General features: G+C 51.0%; 1 protein-coding gene across 2 annotated transcripts in view; it reads left to right on the forward strand.

Moving 5' to 3' along the window:
* PCSK6 (proprotein convertase subtilisin/kexin type 6) overlaps positions 1-19,730 on the forward strand; it is a 125,367-nt gene that overhangs the window by 17,101 nt on the left and 88,536 nt on the right. For both annotated transcript variants that reach the window (XM_014593384.1, XM_027766060.1), the window contains exons 4-5: positions 10,354-10,526; positions 19,417-19,521. In XM_014593384.1, coding sequence (XP_014448870.1) covers positions 10,354-10,526; positions 19,417-19,521 — 278 coding nt within the window. The remainder of the gene's footprint in view (positions 1-10,353; positions 10,527-19,416; positions 19,522-19,730) is intronic.

Here is a 19,730-nt window from a genome sequence, read left to right on the forward strand (position 1 = left end):
CGTGCCCAAGATCCCAAGAGGAGAATGGAGGAGAAGGGATTGTGGCATGGCCATCCCCCCTGGGGATGATGTCATTGAACCCAGTGACCAGAAGCAGCAGCCATGGGGAAGCCTTCATGGTGGGTGGGGATGTTTTTTCTTGACCTTTTTCTTGGTGCTGTTTCTTCCTCCTGACCTACAACGTCGTGGTAATATTGATAGGATAGCCTCGGAAGAAAGTGAGAGAGGATGGTGGGCATCTTCCTAGCCTCTGCTCATTTACGCCTTTCTGCTCTCTCTCTCTCTGTTACTCGTGTTTGTGTGTGTGTGTGTGTGTGTGTGTGTGTGTATGCAATTGGGTGCACGCGCTTGATAGAGAGAGACACAAAGAGAAAGCTAGAAATCACCGCCCCGAAGGGGTCGCCACACCGCAATCTCTTCTCCCTTCTCCTCTCAGGAACTTGGGCATGCATGCACACGTGCCCAGTGTAATTTTCTTTTCTTTTCTTTTCTTTGTTCTTTTTAGAGGTTTTTGCCATAGGGTGTGTGTGCTTGCTGGAGAAAGAGATAGGGACAGTGAGAGGGAAAGGGAGAAATCACCCCCTAGGGGGATGGCCACGCTCCAATCTTTTCTCCTCCATTCTCTTCTTCTTGAGATTTGGTGTATGCATGCATATATACATGCCTTGTGTGATTTTTTTAAAAAAAATATTTTCATTTTTTAATTAATTAGTTAATTAATTAATTTTAATGTGACCAAAGAGGGAGAGAGTGAGAGAAAACAAGCTGCCAGGTCTGGGACTCAAACCACAGTCGGCCATATGGGAGTCCAAGGCCCTTAACCACCAGGCCACCTACATCCCCATGTGATTTTTAAGCCACCAGGTTCAGGACTTGAAATGCAGTTGACCATGTGGGAGTCTAGAACCTTATCCTTCATGCCACTTGCTGGCTCTCTGTTAACTTTTTAAAATTCAGCCCTGGGACCAGCAAGTGGCGTGCTGATTAAGGCGCTGGACTCCCACGTGGTTGACCACAGTTCGAGATCCAGACCTGGAGGCTTGAAGCTCATGCTGGGCACATGTGTGTGCATGCCCTAAATCCTGAGAGGTGATCGGAGGAGAAGGGATTGCAACGTGAGGGAGGTGGTCATTTCTTGGTTTCCGTCTCCCTGTCTTTCTCTGTCTCTCCAATGAGTGTGCGCAACCTGTAGCATACATTTCCAAACAAAACAAAACTAACAACAATAAATAAACAAATAACAACAACAACAACAACAAAAACCTCAGCCCTCTGCATTGCTTCCTACTTATTCCCTGCAAATGCTCCCTCCCTCTCTCATATTTCTGTGTTCTGGTTGGCACCGGGCGGGAGCAGGAGAGGTCTCAGACATACCTGTGTTCACCCCCATGAGCTCAGCCGTGTTGGCACCTGTAGTAGCAACTCACCTTCAAGGTGAGTTCCAGGCTGATCTCCGTGGAGGGCCTCCCTGCCGGACCTGCAGAAGCACAGCGGCCCCTCCCGGACTGCAGGCTGAGGGCTGAGTCCGCCCGCTGCCTCCGATCCTGCTGGCTCAGTGACCCAGCATCCTGAGACAGCTCACCAGGGAGCCAGGTGTGCACCCTTGGCCTGAGCGGGACTCCTTCTGTCAAGGAAACTGGCAGCTTGGAGGTGAGCAAAACCTTTGCCCCCGTAATTTTTTTTTCTTTCTACAAGGCACATGAGGTCTCTGGAGAGAGTCAGACAGAGAGGAGAGAGAGAAAGTAAGAAAGACCCTCCCAGGAGGGATGGCCACACCACAATCCCTTCTTCTTCATCCTCCTTTTGGGACTTTGGGCATGAGCACACATCTGGTGTGTTTTTTTTCTCTTTCTTTCTTTCTTTCTTTCTTTCTTTCTTTCTTTCTTTCTTTCTTTCTTTTCTTTTCTTTTCTTTTCTTTTCTTTTCTTTTTTTAGAGAGAGATGTTTGCTATAGGGTGCATGCGCTTACCAGAGAGACAGAGACAGAGAAACAAAAAGAGAGAAATCACCCCCAGAGGGGATGGCCACACCACAATCCTTTCTCTTCCAATCTCTCCTCTCAGGATTTTGGGTGCACACGCACACGCACCTGGCATGATTTTTTAAGCCACCAGGTCCGGGACTCGAACCACAGTCAACTGTGGGAGTCTGGCAACATAACCATTACGTCACCTGCTGGTTCTGTGTTTTTCAAGCCACTGGGTCCGGGATTCGAATTGCACTGTTGGCTATGTGAGATCTCACTGCTCCAACCACCACTGTCACTTTTTGTTGCAAGTTTCTTCATTTCCATTCTCTGTGAGTGAGAAAGACAGAGACAGCCCCCCGCCTCCCCACATCAGGGCCCCAACATCACCACGCATCCTCATCTTTTTTTGAGAAGTTTTTGCTATAGGGTGCATGCTCGCCAGACAGAGAGAGACAGAGAGACAGAAAGTGAGAAATCACCCCCCAGTGGGGATGGCCACGCCACAATCCCTTCTCCTCCATTCTCTTCTCGGGATCTTGGGCACGCACGCACACACGCCCGGTGTGAGTTTAAGCCTCCGGATCCGGGACTTGAACCGCGGTCAACTACATGGGAGTCCAGCGACATGGCCATTACGGCAACTGCTGGTCTCAGCATCCTCACCTTCAGCCAGCCCCTGATCGTGGGCATGGGTATCCCCACTGTAGTCATGGAAGCTTCTGGACGTGAACCAGGAGTGTTCCCATGGGGGCCAGTCCCGCAGAACATCACATATTACCACTGGGCCTTTTTCCCACCATTTTTATTCATTTTGTTATAAAGCACGTGTGCTCATTGGAGAGGAGGATGGTGGGGAGAAATCACCCTCAATGGGGATTGGCCACACACAGGCACCTGGCATGTTTTTCAAGCCTCCGGGTCCCGGACTTAAAACCCACAGTGTTGCCCTGTGGGATCCAGCCACTTTCAACACCCTTGTTCTTTTCACTGTAACAGGGCACCTAGCTGGTGGCAAGCCCCTCTCCTGTCCTGGTGCTTACCAAGACTGTGGCATTTCACCGGGGCAGGAGGAGGGTCACGGAGAACATGGCATTGTTGGTTCAGCCTGCCCTGTTTCTGAGAAGCCCCAAGGCCGGTTAGGAGCAGGCAGCCCTGGGACGTGCCAAAGGGAGCGAACAGCCAGAGGCTGCCGGGACTCCCCTTGGGCCTGACAAATGCGTGGAAACTAAAAAGCTCCCCTACGCGGTCCTCTCGAAGTCCTCGTCTATGCAACTTTTCAGAGTGTCTCTGTTCCGTGTCTGAGAAGCAAAATAAACAGCCCCAGACAAATTCCTGTTGGTGTTTTTGCTGGGTATTTTGATTGAAGAGCTAAATCATGTTTTTCCTGTCATAACCAGGAAAACCTTTAAGTCCATAACAGCTAAATTAATCCGTGCCCATAAATTGGTTAATTATGTTCATTCTGAGTCACAGAATCCGGTCTCATTAGCGATGTCATTAAGCAGTTAAGGCTTGTGAGTGTTGGAAGAGAACGTTTTAAGCTACAGATGTATCTTTTAAGGTGCCAAGTGCGTTTTCAACTGCAGTTGATTTGATTGTATGTTTTTACTTTTTGCTTTAGAGTACGTGTGCTTGGGACCAGCAGTTGGCATAATGGCTATGTCTCTGGACTCCCATGTAGTCAACGACGGTTCGAGTCCCGGACCCAGTGGCTTAAACTCCCACCAGGCGCGTGTGCGTGCGTGCCCGAGATCCTGAGAAGAGAATGGAGGAGAAGGGATTACGGCATGGCCATCCCTCCTGGGGGGTGATTTCTCGCTTTTTGTTTCTCTGTCTCTGTCTGCCTCTCTGGTGAGTGCACGCGCCCTATAGCAAAAACTTCTCCAAAAAAAGGAATACTTGTGCTTACCAGAGAGAGAGAGGGAGATGGAGAGAGCAAGAGAGAAGGAAAGTGGGAAATCACCCCCCTGGGGTGTGGCCACACCACTGTCCCTCCTCCTCTGTTCTCCTCTTGGGATTTTGGGCATGCATGCACACACACCCAGGGTGATTTTCAAGTCACTAGGTCTGAGATTTGAACCATGAGCAGCTATGGGGGATCCACCACCCTAACTGCCAAGCTACCTCCTGGCTCTGCAGTTAATTTTAAATGCATTGGGAGGGATTTGGTGACTGTCACGAGCCGGTGCTAGTTGGGACCAGCAGATGCCATAGCGATCGCATCACTGGACTCCCTCGTGGCCAACCGCGATTCGATTTGCTACACTGAGCTGGGTTCCCCAGATTGTCCTCACACTCATGAAGAACAGCTTTGTTCCTGGGTATCCCTGAGAAAGGCATAGCAGGGACCAGCAGTTAGCGTAATGGCTATGTCGCTGGACTCCCACGTAGTCGACCGCGGTTCGAGTCCCGGACCCGGTGGCTTAAAACTCACGCCGGGCGCGTGTGCGTGCGTGCCCAAGATCCCAAGAGGAGAATGGAGGAGAAGGGATTGCGGTGTGGCCATCCCCCCTGGGGGGTGATTTCTCGCTTTCTATCTCTCTGTCTCTCTCTGCCTGTCTGGCGAGGAGCGCACGCGCCCTTAGCAAAAACCTCTCCAAAAAAGGAAAAAAGAAAATAGAAAGACATAGCAAAGCAAGGGAGAAAACATTATAACCTTTTTATTTTTGGAGTGATTTTTACTGTAGGTGCATGTACAGAAAGCAAGAAATCACCTCCCCCCCCCCAGGGTGGCCACACCACAATCCCTTCTCTCTTCTCCTCTTGGGATTTTGGGGAATGCATGCGCATGCGCCCGGCATGAGTTTCAAGCCACCAGGTCCAGGACTCGAGTTATGGTTGGCCGTGTGGGAGTCGAGCACCTTAACCACTACGCCCAAACATTTTAGTTCTCGTGATTATTTTGGGGGAGCCCCTAATTGGTACCTACGATGTTTATCAATTCTGAAGAACACTTCTGAGGTCTAGCTGGAGAAGACGCGAGTTTACTTACACCAGGGAAAAGAGATTTTTTAAATTTTTTTGAGAGGTTTTTTTCGCTATAGGGCACGTGCGCTCGCCAGACAGAGAGAGACAGAGAGACAGAAAGCGAGAAATCACCCCCCAGAGGGGATGGTCACACCACAATCCCTTCTCCTCCATTCTCCTCTCAGGATCTTGGGCACGCATACACACGCGCCCGGCGTGAGTTTTAAGCCACCGGGTCAGGGATGCGAACCGCGGTCGACTACGTGGGAGTCCGGTGACTTAGCCATTACGCCAACTGCTGGTTCCCTGTCATGTGCCTTTGATTACAATGTTAGTTTTGGCCAGAGGGCCAAGGGGCAAAGGGGGATGTAGGTTTCATTTTTTCTTTTTTTTTTTTTTTGGAGAGGTTTTTTTTTTTTGCTTTAGGATGTGTGCGCTCGCCAGACAGACGGAGAGAGACAGAGAGACAGAAAGCAAGAACTCACCTCCCAGAGGGGATGGCCACGCCACAATCCCTTCTCCTCCATTCTCCTCTCGGGATCTTTGGCACACACGCACACGCGCCCGGCGGTACCACACCACTTCTGAACAATTGTTGAAACTTTCCCTGGCCCAGAATGGCTGCTCATAGAACAGTTTTACAGAAAACAGCAACAACAAAAGCCAGTTCTCTGTGGACTTACTCAGCTCAGGATTAATGAGCAGCGTTCGTGGGAGAGGCTTATACGTCTCACTCAGGAAGCGATAATCTCATTTGACTTGCGGCTGTTCATTGACTGAGTGCAGAGTGCATTACTTCTCAATGAACAAAAGGGGACCAGCACGTCCCACCCTCCCACACACACCCCACGCACCCCACCCAGCTTCTCTCCAGACATGAACAAGCCCGGGAGGAGGGCGGACTTCTTATGTTGGTGTGTGTGCGTGTGTGCGTGTGTGTGTACATGCAGGGTATTCTTCCCACTCCCTTTTTTTTTCTATTTATTTATTTATTAGAGGTTTTTGCCTTAGGGCACTTGCACTTATGGGGGAGGAGAGACAGACAGAGATAATAAGAGGGAAAGTGAGAAATCACCCCCCAGGGGGGATGGTCACACCGCAATCCCTTCTCCTCCATTCTCCTCTCGGGATCTTGGGCACGCACGCACACGCGCCCGGCGTGAGTTTAAGCCACCGGAGCTGAGACTCGAGCTGCGATTGGCCTTATGGGAGTCCACTGACCTAACTGCTGTGCCATCTGCTGGCCCCTTATTTATTTATTTTGAATTTACTAGAGGGGGCTTGCACTCGCAGACAGACACAAACGGGGTCGGGGGGAATCACCTCCCAAAGAGGATGGCCATGGCACAATCCCATCTCCTCCATTCTCGTCTCAGGATTTTGGGTGCACTCACACACACACCCCCAGCGTGTTTTTCAAGCTGACAGGTCTGGGACTTGAACCGTGGAGTTGGCTCAATGGGATCTAGCCAGCTTAACCTCCACACCATCTGCTGGCTCCCATTTCTTCTTCTTCTTTTTTTTTTTTTGTTTTAAGTTTATTCAGGGGCTGGTAGGTGGCGTCGTGATCAGGGTGTCAGACTCCCACGTGGCCAACTGCTGTTCGAGTCCCAGTCTTGGAAGTTTGAAACTCATACCAGGCATGTGTGCATGCATGCCTAAAAAATCCTGAGAGGAAGGAGCAGCAGTTGGTGTAATGGCTATGTCGCTGGACTCCCAAGTGGTCAACCGCGGTTCGCGTCCCAGACCTGGTGGCTTAAACTCACGCCGGGCGCGTGTGCATGCGTGCCCAAGATCCTGAGAGGAAGTCCCAGTCCTGGAAGTTTGAAACTCATACCAGGCATGTGTGCATGCATGCCTAAAAAATCCTGAGAGGAAGGAGCAGCAGTTGGTGTAATGGCTATGTCGCTGGACTCCCAAGTGGTCAACCGCGGTTCGCGTCCCAGACCTGGTGGCTTAAACTCACGCCGGGCGCGTGTGCATGCGTGCCCAAGATCCTGAGAGGAGAGTGGAGGAGTAGGGATTACGGCGTGGTCATCTCCCCTGGGGGGTGATTTCTCACTTTCTGTCTCTCTGTCTCTCTCTGTCTGTCTGGCGAGCGCACGCGCCCTATAGCAAAACAAAAGAAAACAAAAACAAAAACTCTTCAAAATAAATAAATACTCAACGAGGACCCTGGGCAGAAACTGGGGACCCTGCCCTGTGCGTCAGCCTCACGGAGACCCATGATTTACGTCTGTTCCACATCTGGCACTCAGCTTCTCTGTTCAACCCTCTCCCCTTCCTATCCACATAACCCGTGTGGACCGTCCAAGGGTGGATATCGTGCCGTCGAGAGCTCGGACGGAATCCAGCTCGCTCACGCTCTCTCTCTGTCCCCCGCTCCCGTCTCTCTCCAGAGAGCGCATGCCCCGTTAGCAAGCTAACTACGAGGAGACTACGGGGAGGCAACGCGCCATCCATGTGGCCTGGCCAGATTCTTTTTATACCAGACAATTTATAGAACACAGGTCTTTCCTTTTTCATTGGACAAATGGTGACTGTTTCTCTCCTCCCGGGCCTTTGCAGAGAACCGTTTGCAATTAAAGCTAATGTTGGAGCAGCAGTTTATACTGAAAATATTTACCGTTGTGTTGTTGGCAGCTCGTCGGCGTGGGGGAAAATAGATGCTTTATTAAAGGCTAAATTCGGTGAGACCAGCAGTTGGAGTAATGGCTATGTCGCTGGATTCCCATGTAGTTGACTGCGGTTTGAGTCCCGGACCCGGTGGTTTAAACTCACGCCGGGCGCATGTGCGTGCGTGCCCAAGATCCCCAGAGAATGGAGGAGAAGGGATTGCGGCGTGACCATTCCCCCCTGGGGGTGATTTCTCGCTTTCTGTCTCTGTCTCTGTCTTTCTGGCGAGTGCACGTGCCCTATAGCAAAAAATAACCTGTCCAGAAAAAAAAAAAAAGACTAAATTCATGGCAGTTGCTTCCCCGCTGTTAGTCAGTCTTCCAGCGTGAAAAGCGTCATGAGAGGCGTTGGGAAATCCTTCTAGTCATATGGTTTTCTTTCTTTTTTAAAAAACAGCATTATTTATTTAATTATGGGAACCAGTAGGTGGCAGGGTGGTTATGTCGCTGGACCCCCATGTCATTGACCATGGTTCAAGTCCTGGTCCCAGTGGCTTAAACTCACGCTGGGCGTGTGTGCGTGCGTGCCCAAGATCCCGACAGGAGAATGGAGGAGAAGGGATTGCGGCATGGCCATCCCCCCTGGGGGTTGATTTCTCGCTTTCTGTCTCACTGTCTCTGTCTCTCTCTCCAACAAGTACATGCACCCTAAGAGAAAAACCTCTAAAAACAAAATTAAAAGAAAACAAAAGAGAAAGCTATCTCAGCACTTATAACTTGTAGGGAGAAGTCTTAGAATGATAGTTCAACTTCACCCTCCAGAGCAGCTGGGTTGGTTTGGGCTGTCTGTGGCAGACGGGGTCTCCTGCTCTGCAGTTTATTGCTGCGTCTAAAAAGCATAAGGAACGCTGCTTGATTGATTGAACAGAGAGAGAGCTAGAAAGGGAAACTGAGTGAGCACCAACCCCTGCCTGGGGGGTAAGGGAGTGACCAGGCTGCAGTTCCTTCTTCTCCGTTCTCCTCTCGGGATCTTGGGCACGTACGCACACGCGCCTGGCGTGAGTTTAAGCCTCCGGGTCCAGGACACCAACCACGTCGACTACGTGGGAGTCCAGCGACATAGCCATTACGCTAACTGCTGGTGCCCACCCAGCGTGGTTTTCAAGCCGCCAGGTCCAGGACTAGAACTGCACAGTCAGCCATGTGGGATCCAGCCACCTTAACCTTCATGCCACCAGCTGGCCCCAAGATTTCTGCTCTGGAGTCTCCATTCCATGTTGGTGTCAATTCTAGGCTAAAGAGTGAAGAGCCCAGTTGAGTTTAGGGAAGAGGAGGGACTCCTGTTCGGTGAGGCTGGTCTGGATTGGGGACGTGTGTTGGGAGGGGGCAAGTTGCAGTTGCCAGAAACAACCGTGTCTTGGAAGAGTTTTTAATAGCCCAGCGAAATGCTCTTTATAAAGTTCAGAAAGGGGGCGAAGGGGATTTGGAGAGAAAGGGTAAGCTGCAGGCCAAGAAAAATACTAGAAGAAAATATGCCAAATATTACCACTGGTTATTTCTCTATCTCCCAAACTTGAGGCAAAACAGTATCCTTATCATTAGAAAAACGTCATCTTGGGACCAGCAGTTAGTGTAGTGGCTATGTCGCTGGACTCCCACGTAGCCAACTGCAGTTCGTGTCCCGGACCCAGTGGCTTAAACTCACGCCGGGCGCATGTGCGTGTGTGCCCAAGATCCCGAGTCCAGAGACATAGCCATTATGCCAACTGCTGGTCCCCAGAGTGAATTTCAAACTACCGGATCCGAGTCTCCAACCATGGTTAACCATGTACGAATCTAATGCCATAACCGTCATTCCACCTGCCAGCCCCAAAGTTTTTCTTTTAATGTGTGCCATGAGTGAGAGGCACAAAGGCGACACTTCTAGCACCTCCTGACACCACGATCCACACCCCACTTCAGCTGGCCCAGACCTAGGGACACATGTGACCTGTGTACTCAGGGAGGCGTCCTGGCATGGTGTTGTTTTTATTCATTCTCTCTTTCTTCCTTTCTCTCTTTTTCTTTCTTTCTTTCAAGAATTAATTTATTCAAGTTTATCCATTATTATTATTATTATTATTTCTTAATTTGACCAGAGAAAGATGGAGAGAGGGAAAATGAGAGACCAGGCCACCAGGTCTGGGACTCAAACCATAGTCGGCCGTGAGGGAGTCTAGCGCCCTTAACCACCACGCCATCTGCCAGCCTCGTCATTTTTTTTTCCACAAAGAATTATTTATAGGACCAGCAGTTGGCATAATGGCTATGTCTCTGGACTCCCACATAGTCGACCGCGGTTCAAGTCCCAGACCCGGTGGCTTAAACTCACACTGGGCGCATGTCCTTCTGTGCCCAAGATCCTGAGAGGAGAATGGAGGAGCAAAACCCTCTCCCCCCAAGAAAAAATTATTTATTTTTATTTATTATTATTATTATTATTTTTAAATCTGCCATAAGGCACCTGCATCCACCAGAGACAGACAGAGAGAGAGAAAGTGAGAAAGCCCTGTCCAGGACTTGAACCGTGGTCAGCCGTGTGGGAGTCCGGCACCTCAACCACCACACCACCTGCTGGCCCTGGCTGGCATCATGTTCATCCTTCCAATCAGCCACTGCTAAGAGGGATGCAGGCTTTCCAGAGTGGCACGGCAAAGCTTCTCCTGGGGAACACGTGGCAGCGTGATCGTGGGGGCTCCCTGGCTGCACCCCTGGCGCCCCCGGACCCCGGGCTCTGACGCCAGCCGCCTCTTGTGCTTCCAGGCATCCGCATGCTGGACGGCGACGTGACGGACGTGGTGGAGGCGAAGTCGCTGGGCATCAGACCCAACTACATCGACATCTACAGCGCCAGCTGGGGGCCGGACGATGACGGGAAGACCGTGGACGGGCCCGGCCGGCTGGCCAAGCAGGCTTTCGAATATGGCATCAAAAAGGTGTGAGTGGCCCAGGGCTATCGGGAGCTCCCTGGGGCCAGGGGGACAGCATTCTATTTTTTTCTTTTGAATTTATCGTAGGGCACTTGAACTCACCAGAGAGAGCAGAGAGAGAGAGAGAGAAGAGAGAGAGAAAGTGAAAAAGCAGCCCCTGTGTGGGAAGGCCCTCTTGTAATCCCTTCTCCATTTTTCTCTCCGGATTTCGGGTGTGCACGCACACGTGTCCGGCATGTTTTTCAAGCCACCGGATCTGGGACTTGAACCATGTCGTCAGCCATGTGAGATCCAGTGGCCTTGATCACCATGCCATCTGGCTGACCCAAGCATTTTTGGGTTTTAGTTTTTGCGAGAAGGTGTGCGCACTCACTACAGAGAGAGGGAGACTCCTCAGGGGCATGGCCGCGTCGCAATCCCTTCTCCTCCATTCTCCTCTCGGGATCTTGGGCACGCACGCACACGCGCCCAGCGTGAGTTTAAACCACCAGGTCCGGGACTCGAACCATAGTCTACTACATGGGAGTCCAGCGACATAGCCATTATGCCAGTTGCTGGTCCCACACCTGGGATGGTTTTTTTTTTTTTTTGAGAGGTTTTTGCTATAGAGCGCATGTGCTTGCTGGAAAGACAGAAAATCAGAGAGACAGAAAGTGAGAAATCACCCCCCAGGGGGATGGCCACGCCGCAATCCCTTCTCCTCCATTCTCTGGGGATCTTGGGCACGCACGCACACGCGCCCAGCGTGAGTTTAAACCACCAGGTCCGGGACTCGAACCATAGTCTACTACATGGGAGTCCAGCGACATAGCCCTTACACTAACTGCTGGTCCTACACCTGGCATGATTTTTAAGCCTTCTGGTCTGGGACTTGATCCACGCAGCTGGCCACGTGGAATCTGGCCTCCTTAACTACCATGCCCCCTGGTTGGCCCAAGCGTTTTAAATAATTTGCTATCTGAGCAACACCACAGGCCATAGCCCTGGGCCAGCACTGACCCTGCCATGCCTGGGCTGGAGTGCAGACAAAGTCACATAGGGCATGGGGAAGCAGCTGTCACCGCGCCGAGGAGATGGCTTCACCTCGACGGAGAACCAGCCACGCCCTCTGCCTGGGTGTCTGCCTGTCCCCAGCTGAGGAGTGTGGGCGGGAAGGGACGCGGTCATGTCACCTGGACTTTCTCGGGCTGTGCAGGTGGGAAGGGTGTCCTGGCCGTCCACCCACCTGCCTACCAGGAATCCTTCATGCACATGGGTGCGTGGTATCCCAGAGCCCACCACAGCAGGAAGCCGTGGACTGGACACCCCAGCCAGCACACACGGTCTGTCACGTGGAACTATACCACAGATTGAAGAGCAGTGATCTGAGAGGCTGCTTCTCTGATGCCCGAATGAGGGGAGGCCAGGGGGCTGTGCATTCTCCTCCCTGGAGATGAGCCCTCTAGCTTCTCTGTGAGCATCGGTTCTGGTCCTTGTGGGTCAAGAAGGCTGGGGATGGAAAGGAGGTGGGCAGAAGTAAGCCAGTTCTTTTTTTGTTTTTTTTAATTATTTTATTTAACTTTATTTATTTTAATCTGACCAGAGAGGGACAGAGTGAGAGAGAAAAAAAAGTAAGAAAGCAAGCTACCAGGTCCAGGGCTCAAACCACAGTCAGCCATGTGGGAGTCCAGTGCCTCAACCACCATGTCACCTGCTGGTCCCGATAACTCCTTTAAAAAAAAAAAAAAAGTAAGAAAGCAAGCTACCAGGTCCAGGGCTCAAACCACAGTCAGCCATGTGGGAGTCCAGTGCCTCAACCACCATGTCACCTGCTGGTCCCGATAACTCCTTTAAAAAAAAAAAAAAAGTAAGAAAGCAAGCTACCAGGTCCAGGGCTCAAACCACAGTCAGCCATGTGGGAGTCCAGTGCCTCAACCACCATGTCACCTGCTGGTCCCGATAACTCCTTTAAAAAAAAAAAAAAAGTAAGAAAGCAAGCTACCAGGTCCAGGGCTCAAACCACAGTCAGCCATGTGGGAGTCCAGTGCCTCAACCACCATGTCACCTGCTGGTCCCGATAACTCCTTTAAAAAAAAAAAAAAAGTAAGAAAGCAAGCTACCAGGTCCAGGGCTCAAACCACAGTCAGCCATGTGGGAGTCCAGTGCCTCAACCACCATGTCACCTGCTGGTCCCGATAACTCCTTTAAAAAAAAAAAAAAAGTAAGAAAGCAAGCTACCAGGTCCAGGGCTCAAACCACAGTCAGCCATGTGGGAGTCCAGTGCCTCAACCACCATGTCACCTGCTGGTCCCGATAACTCCTTTAAAAAAAAAAAAAAAGTAAGAAAGCAAGCTACCAGGTCCAGGGCTCAAACCACAGTCAGCCATGTGGGAGTCCAGTGCCTCAACCACCATGTCACCTGCTGGTCCCGATAACTCCTTTAAAAAAAAAAAAAAAGTAAGAAAGCAAGCTACCAGGTCCAGGGCTCAAACCACAGTCAGCCATGTGGGAGTCCAGTGCCTCAACCACCATGTCACCTGCTGGTCCCGATAACTCCTTTAAAAAAAAAAAAAAAGTAAGAAAGCAAGCTACCAGGTCCAGGGCTCAAACCACAGTCAGCCATGTGGGAGTCCAGTGCCTCAACCACCATGTCACCTGCTGGTCCCGATAACTCCTTTAAAAAAAAAAAAAAAGTAAGAAAGCAAGCTACCAGGTCCAGGGCTCAAACCACAGTCAGCCATGTGGGAGTCCAGTGCCTCAACCACCATGTCACCTGCTGGTCCCGATAACTCCTTTAAAAAAAAAAAAAAAGTAAGAAAGCAAGCTACCAGGTCCAGGGCTCAAACCACAGTCAGCCATGTGGGAGTCCAGTGCCTCAACCACCATGTCACCTGCTGGTCCCGATAACTCCTTTAAAAAAAAAAAAAAAGTAAGAAAGCAAGCTACCAGGTCCAGGGCTCAAACCACAGTCAGCCATGTGGGAGTCCAGTGCCTCAACCACCATGTCACCTGCTGGTCCCGATAACTCCTTTAAAAAAAAAAAAAAAGTAAGAAAGCAAGCTACCAGGTCCAGGGCTCAAACCACAGTCAGCCATGTGGGAGTCCAGTGCCTCAACCACCATGTCACCTGCTGGTCCCGATAACTCCTTTAAAAAAAAAAAAAAAGTAAGAAAGCAAGCTACCAGGTCCAGGGCTCAAACCACAGTCAGCCATGTGGGAGTCCAGTGCCTCAACCACCATGTCACCTGCTGGTCCCGATAACTCCTTTAAAAAAAAAAAAAAAGTAAGAAAGCAAGCTACCAGGTCCAGGGCTCAAACCACAGTCAGCCATGTGGGAGTCCAGTGCCTCAACCACCATGTCACCTGCTGGTCCCGATAACTCCTTTAAAAAAAAAAAAAAAGTAAGAAAGCAAGCTACCAGGTCCAGGGCTCAAACCACAGTCAGCCATGTGGGAGTCCAGTGCCTCAACCACCATGTCACCTGCTGGTCCCGATAACTCCTTTAAAAAAAAAAAAAAAGTAAGAAAGCAAGCTACCAGGTCCAGGGCTCAAACCACAGTCAGCCATGTGGGAGTCCAGTGCCTCAACCACCATGTCACCTGCTGGTCCCGATAACTCCTTTAAAAAAAAAAAAAAAGTAAGAAAGCAAGCTACCAGGTCCAGGGCTCAAACCACAGTCAGCCATGTGGGAGTCCAGTGCCTCAACCACCATGTCACCTGCTGGTCCCGATAACTCCTTTAAAAAAAAAAAAAAAGTAAGAAAGCAAGCTACCAGGTCCAGGGCTCAAACCACAGTCAGCCATGTGGGAGTCCAGTGCCTCAACCACCATGTCACCTGCTGGTCCCGATAACTCCTTTAAAAAAAAAAAAAAAGTAAGAAAGCAAGCTACCAGGTCCAGGGCTCAAACCACAGTCAGCCATGTGGGAGTCCAGTGCCTCAACCACCATGTCACCTGCTGGTCCCGATAACTCCTTTAAAAAAAAAAAAAAAGTAAGAAAGCAAGCTACCAGGTCCAGGGCTCAAACCACAGTCAGCCATGTGGGAGTCCAGTGCCTCAACCACCATGTCACCTGCTGGTCCCGATAACTCCTTTAAAAAAAAAAAAAAAGTAAGAAAGCAAGCTACCAGGTCCAGGGCTCAAACCACAGTCAGCCATGTGGGAGTCCAGTGCCTCAACCACCATGTCACCTGCTGGTCCCGATAACTCCTTTAAAAAAAAAAAAAAAGTAAGAAAGCAAGCTACCAGGTCCAGGGCTCAAACCACAGTCAGCCATGTGGGAGTCCAGTGCCTCAACCACCATGTCACCTGCTGGTCCCGATAACTCCTTTAAAAAAAAAAAAAAAGTAAGAAAGCAAGCTACCAGGTCCAGGGCTCAAACCACAGTCAGCCATGTGGGAGTCCAGTGCCTCAACCACCATGTCACCTGCTGGTCCCGATAACTCCTTTAAAAAAAAAAAAAAAGTAAGAAAGCAAGCTACCAGGTCCAGGGCTCAAACCACAGTCAGCCATGTGGGAGTCCAGTGCCTCAACCACCATGTCACCTGCTGGTCCCGATAACTCCTTTAAAAAAAAAAAAAAAGTAAGAAAGCAAGCTACCAGGTCCAGGGCTCAAACCACAGTCAGCCATGTGGGAGTCCAGTGCCCTTAACCGCCACTTCACCCACAGGCCCCCCAGTTCTTTTTTTTAAGGGAGAGATTTTTGCTACAGGGCATGTGCACTTGCCAGAGAGACCAGGAGTCATAGAGAGGGGATGGCCACACCACAATCCTTTCTCTTTCATTCTCCTCTCAGCATTTGGGGCACACACGCACACGCAACTGTTGTGAGTTTCAAGCCACCAGGTCCAGGACTCGAACCACACTTGACTATGTGGTAGTCTGGTGACGTAACCATTCCACCATCTGCTGGTCCTAGTAAGCTCATTTTTTTTTTTAAGAGGTTTTTGCTATCGGGTGCGTGAGCTCGCCAGACAGACAGAGAGGGACCGAGAGACAGAAAGTGAGAAATCACCCCCCAGGGGGGATGGCCACGCCGCAATCCCTTCTCCTCCATTCTCCTCTCGGGATCTTGGGCACGTATGCACACGCACCGGCATGAGTTTTCAGCCACCAGGTCCAGGACGCGAACCGTGGTCGACTACATGGGAGTCCAGCAACATAGCCGTTACGCTAACTGCTGGTCCCCCAGTAAGCCTGTTCTTACCAGCAGGGTGGCAGGGCAGATTTCTGGGTGGGGACTGCTTCCTGGAGCAGGTGGGCGGAGCTGTGGCCAGCATCGAGGTGGCCTGGGGGGGGGAGGCCCAGCAGAGACCTTAATGAATGCAAGTGTCCCCACGGGCACCAGCGGAGCCCCAGGAGTCTAGCTTCTTGCCTGACACCTCCTGGGATGTGGGCACACCATGCCAGCCTCCTGCCAGGTGCTTCCCCGGATGCAGAGTTATTCCATGGGATCGATAAGGCGAAGCTTCCTCCCCCACTGGCCTCTCCCCTGGCTGCTCCGGACGTGAGGGCCGAGTGGCCAAGACAGAGGTGACCGTCCTTATGTCCCTCAGAGTTTATGCTCGCTCAGACACTCGATATGAGGGGGAGGCCAGTGTGGTCACACACAGCATGTCCACGCATGTGACCGACCTTGTGCACAGCTGGGAGACACTGGGCTCCTTTATCCCCATGACCCCAGCAAACACGAAGGCCTTTAGTCCGGTGGTGGAGCACCCGAGTGGCCCAGTGCTGGGCCAGGTGAGAGCTGGCAGATCCACGTGTGACCCAGTTAGCCACTGCCCTCCAGGGCCACCCTGTGAATACATCCTGCCTTTCCAGGACCAGCAAATGGCATAATGATTACGTCACTTGATTCACATGTAGTTGACTGTGGTTCGAGTCCTGGACGTGGCAGCTTAAAAATCACGCCAGGCGCATGTGCGTGCGTGCCCAAGATCCCGAGAGGAGAATGGAGGAGAAGGGATTGCGGCGTGACCATCCCCCCTAGGGGGTGATTTCTCACTTTCTGTCTCTCTGTCTCTCTCTGTCTCTTTGGTGAGCACACATGTCCCATAGCAAAAATGTATCAAAAATAAAATCCTGTCCTTCCATTACTCATCCTCCTGCCTGGCTCGCTTAGACCTCAGTCTTCATAACAAGTGAGTCGTTCCCAACACTCCTGAGGTTGAGCTTCAGAGCCGGTGGCTAAGGTGGAGGTCAGCCCTTCCGCATGGAGCATGTTGCATTGAATGGTGTTCATGTCAAACTTCTGCCATTTCCATGAGAGCATTGCTAAAGAGGCGGGATTGTGGGGGCCAGAAGGTGGCGTGGTGGTTAAGGCACTGGACTCTTACATGGCTGACCACAGTTCGAATCCCAGACCTGGCAGCTTGCTTTCTCACTTCGTTTCTCTGTCTCTCTGTGGTGAATTAAATAATAACAATAATGATAACAAATAAAATTAAATATGATAACTCCTTTTTAAAAATTATTTATTTGACTTTACTTATTCATTTTTAATTTGACTAGAGAGATAGAGAGAGAGAGAGAGAGAGAGAAGGTGAGAGAGCAAGCCACCAGGTCCAGGACTTGAACCGTCGTCAGCTATGTGGGAGCAGCCAGCGCCTTAGCCACCACGTCACCTGCTGGTCCCGATAACTCCTTTAAAAAAAAAAAAAAAAAAAAAAAAAAGGCGGAGGGGGGGGTGACATGGTGGTTGAGGCACTGGACTCCCACATGGCCAACCATAGTTCGAGTCCCGTATCTGGCAACTTGATTTCTCTCTCTCTCTCAGTGCTTCTCTCTGGTAAATTAAAAAATAATAATAAATAAAATTAAATCAATCATTTAAAAAAAATGAAATCAAAAGATGTGAGATCATGGGAGCCAGCATTTGGCGTGGTAGTAGAGGGGCTGGACTCCCACATGGCTGACTGTGGTTCAAGTCCCGGACATGGCAGCTTGAAAATGAAACTGAGCACATGTGCGTGCGTGCCCAAAATCCCAGGAGGAGAATGGAGGAGAGGGGATTGCGGGCATGACCATCCCCCCTGGGGAAGACTTCCCACTCTCTCACTGTCTCTCTGTCTCTCCCCAGCGAGTGCACATGCCCTATGCCAAAAACCTTAAAAAAAAAAAAGAAGACGAAGAAGAAGACAATGATGAGGCGCCATCTTGGGAGGAGGCTCCCTAGACCCAGGAGAGGGAGTAGTTGGTTTTTTTTTTTTTTTTTGGAGAGATTTTTGCTATAGGGCGCGTGCGCTCGCCAGAAAGACAGAGAGAGACATAGAGACAGAAAGCGAGAAATCACCCCCCAGGGAGGATGGCCACGCTGCAATCCCTTCTCCTCCATTCTCCTCTCAGGATCTTAGGCACGCACGCACACACACCCGGCGTGAGTTTAAGCCACTGGGTCTGGGACTTGAACTGTGGTTGACTACGTGGGAGTCCAGCGACGTAGCCATTATGCTAACTGCTGGTCCCAGGCAATCTTTGCCATCTGAACCCCACGCGGTGTCAGCTTCACCACGCTGCCAGGGAAGTGAGGGCATTGCCGAGGGGCTGTGGGGGTGCCTCTCTTCTTGTCATGGTTCCCTGAAATACTGAGGGTCATTTCATTTTTATAAAGTCGCTCTCAAGGAAAATATGCTGTCTAGGGAGTCTTAAATCACAGCTGTCTGACACTGTCACCGCAAACCCTCTTAGAAATGTGAAGATCCCAGACCCAATCACAGGCCCCCCTCTGTTTTCCCTCCATGCCACCCCATCTATCACCTGCGGTCTTTCTCTGGGAAATCCAACTTCATGTTTGAAGATGATGCGGACTGGTGATAGGAGACTTGGAAGCCATCGTTTGGCACAGAGATTAATTAATGTCGGTCCTCGGGAAGCCTCGTTCCTCACGTGGGCTGTCGTTCAGAAGGGGAGATGAAAGATCAGTCAGGCTGGGAACCCCGACGGCCGGTGTGCGTGAGCGCTCAGCTATGCTCCTAAGCTCAAGGGTGAACTCGCTGTGCCCCAGGGAAATAGGATTTTAAAAACTTAAAATTTCAGGACCAGCAGTTGGCGTAATGGCTATGTCGCTGGACTCCCATGTAGTCGACTGCGGTTCGAGTCCCAGACCCGGTGGCTTAAACTCATCCCGGGCGCATGTGCGTGCATGCCCAAGATCCGGAGAGGAGAATGGAGGAGAAGGGATTGCAGCATGGCCATCCCCCCTGCAGGGTGATTTCTCGCTTTCTGTCTGTCTCTGTCTTTCTGGCGCCCAGCCACACCCTATAGCAAAAACCTCTCCAAAATATAAAAATAAAATAAAATAAAAATTTCTAGGACCAGCAGTTGGCGTCATTGTTACATCCCTGGACCCTCATGTAGTCACCCACAGTTCAAGTCTCAGACCTGGTGGCTTAAAACTCATGCAGGGCGCATGTGCATGTGTGTCCAAAATCCCAAGAGGAGAATGAAGGAGAAGGGATTGTGGTGTGGCCATCTCCCCTGGGTACGATTTTTCCCTTTCTGTCTCTCTCTGTCTCTGTCTCTCTGGCAAGCGCACTCGCCCTATAGCAAACATCTCTCTTAGGGACCAGCAGTTAGCATAATGGCTATGTCGCTGGACTCCCATGTAGTCGAACACAGTTCGAGTCGCGGACCCGGTGGCTTAAACTCATGCCGGGCGCGTGTGCGTGCATGTCCAAGATCCCGAGAGGAGAATGGAGGAGAAGGGATTGCAGTATGGCCATCCCCCTGGGGGGTGATCTCTCGCTTTCTGTCTCTCTGTGTCTCTCTGTCTTTCTGGTGAGCGCACGCGCCCTATAGCAAAGACCTCTCTTAATAAAAAGGAGCGGGAGGCAAGACTAGACTGCGGGCGGGGGCTGAGATCTGGCCTGGAGGCTCCGGCTGCAGCGCTGACTTGTGGCTCCTGTCGCTCTCTCTAGGGCCGGCAGGGCCTGGGCTCCATCTACGTGTGGGCGTCTGGGAACGGCGGGAGAGAGGGGGACTACTGCTCCTACAGCAGCGGGGCCTTCTACGAGCGCAAAATTGTAAGTCCTCTCGGCCAGCCATGCCCGCCACAGCCTCTGGGGCTGAGTTCCTTGTCCCCTGAACATAGACTGGGTCGTTGGAAAAGTCATGATGCATTTTTGCATGAAAAACCATGGAAAGGGACCAGCAGTTAGCGTAATGGCTATGTCGCTGGACTCCCATGTAGTCAATTGTGGTTCAAGTCCCGGACCCGGTGGCTTAAACTCAC

Source organism: Tupaia chinensis, unplaced genomic scaffold, assembly GCF_000334495.1.
Source record: "Tupaia chinensis unplaced genomic scaffold, TupChi_1.0 Scaffold140464_1, whole genome shotgun sequence".
In the NCBI taxonomy this organism is placed as follows: domain Eukaryota; kingdom Metazoa; phylum Chordata; class Mammalia; order Scandentia; family Tupaiidae; genus Tupaia; species Tupaia belangeri.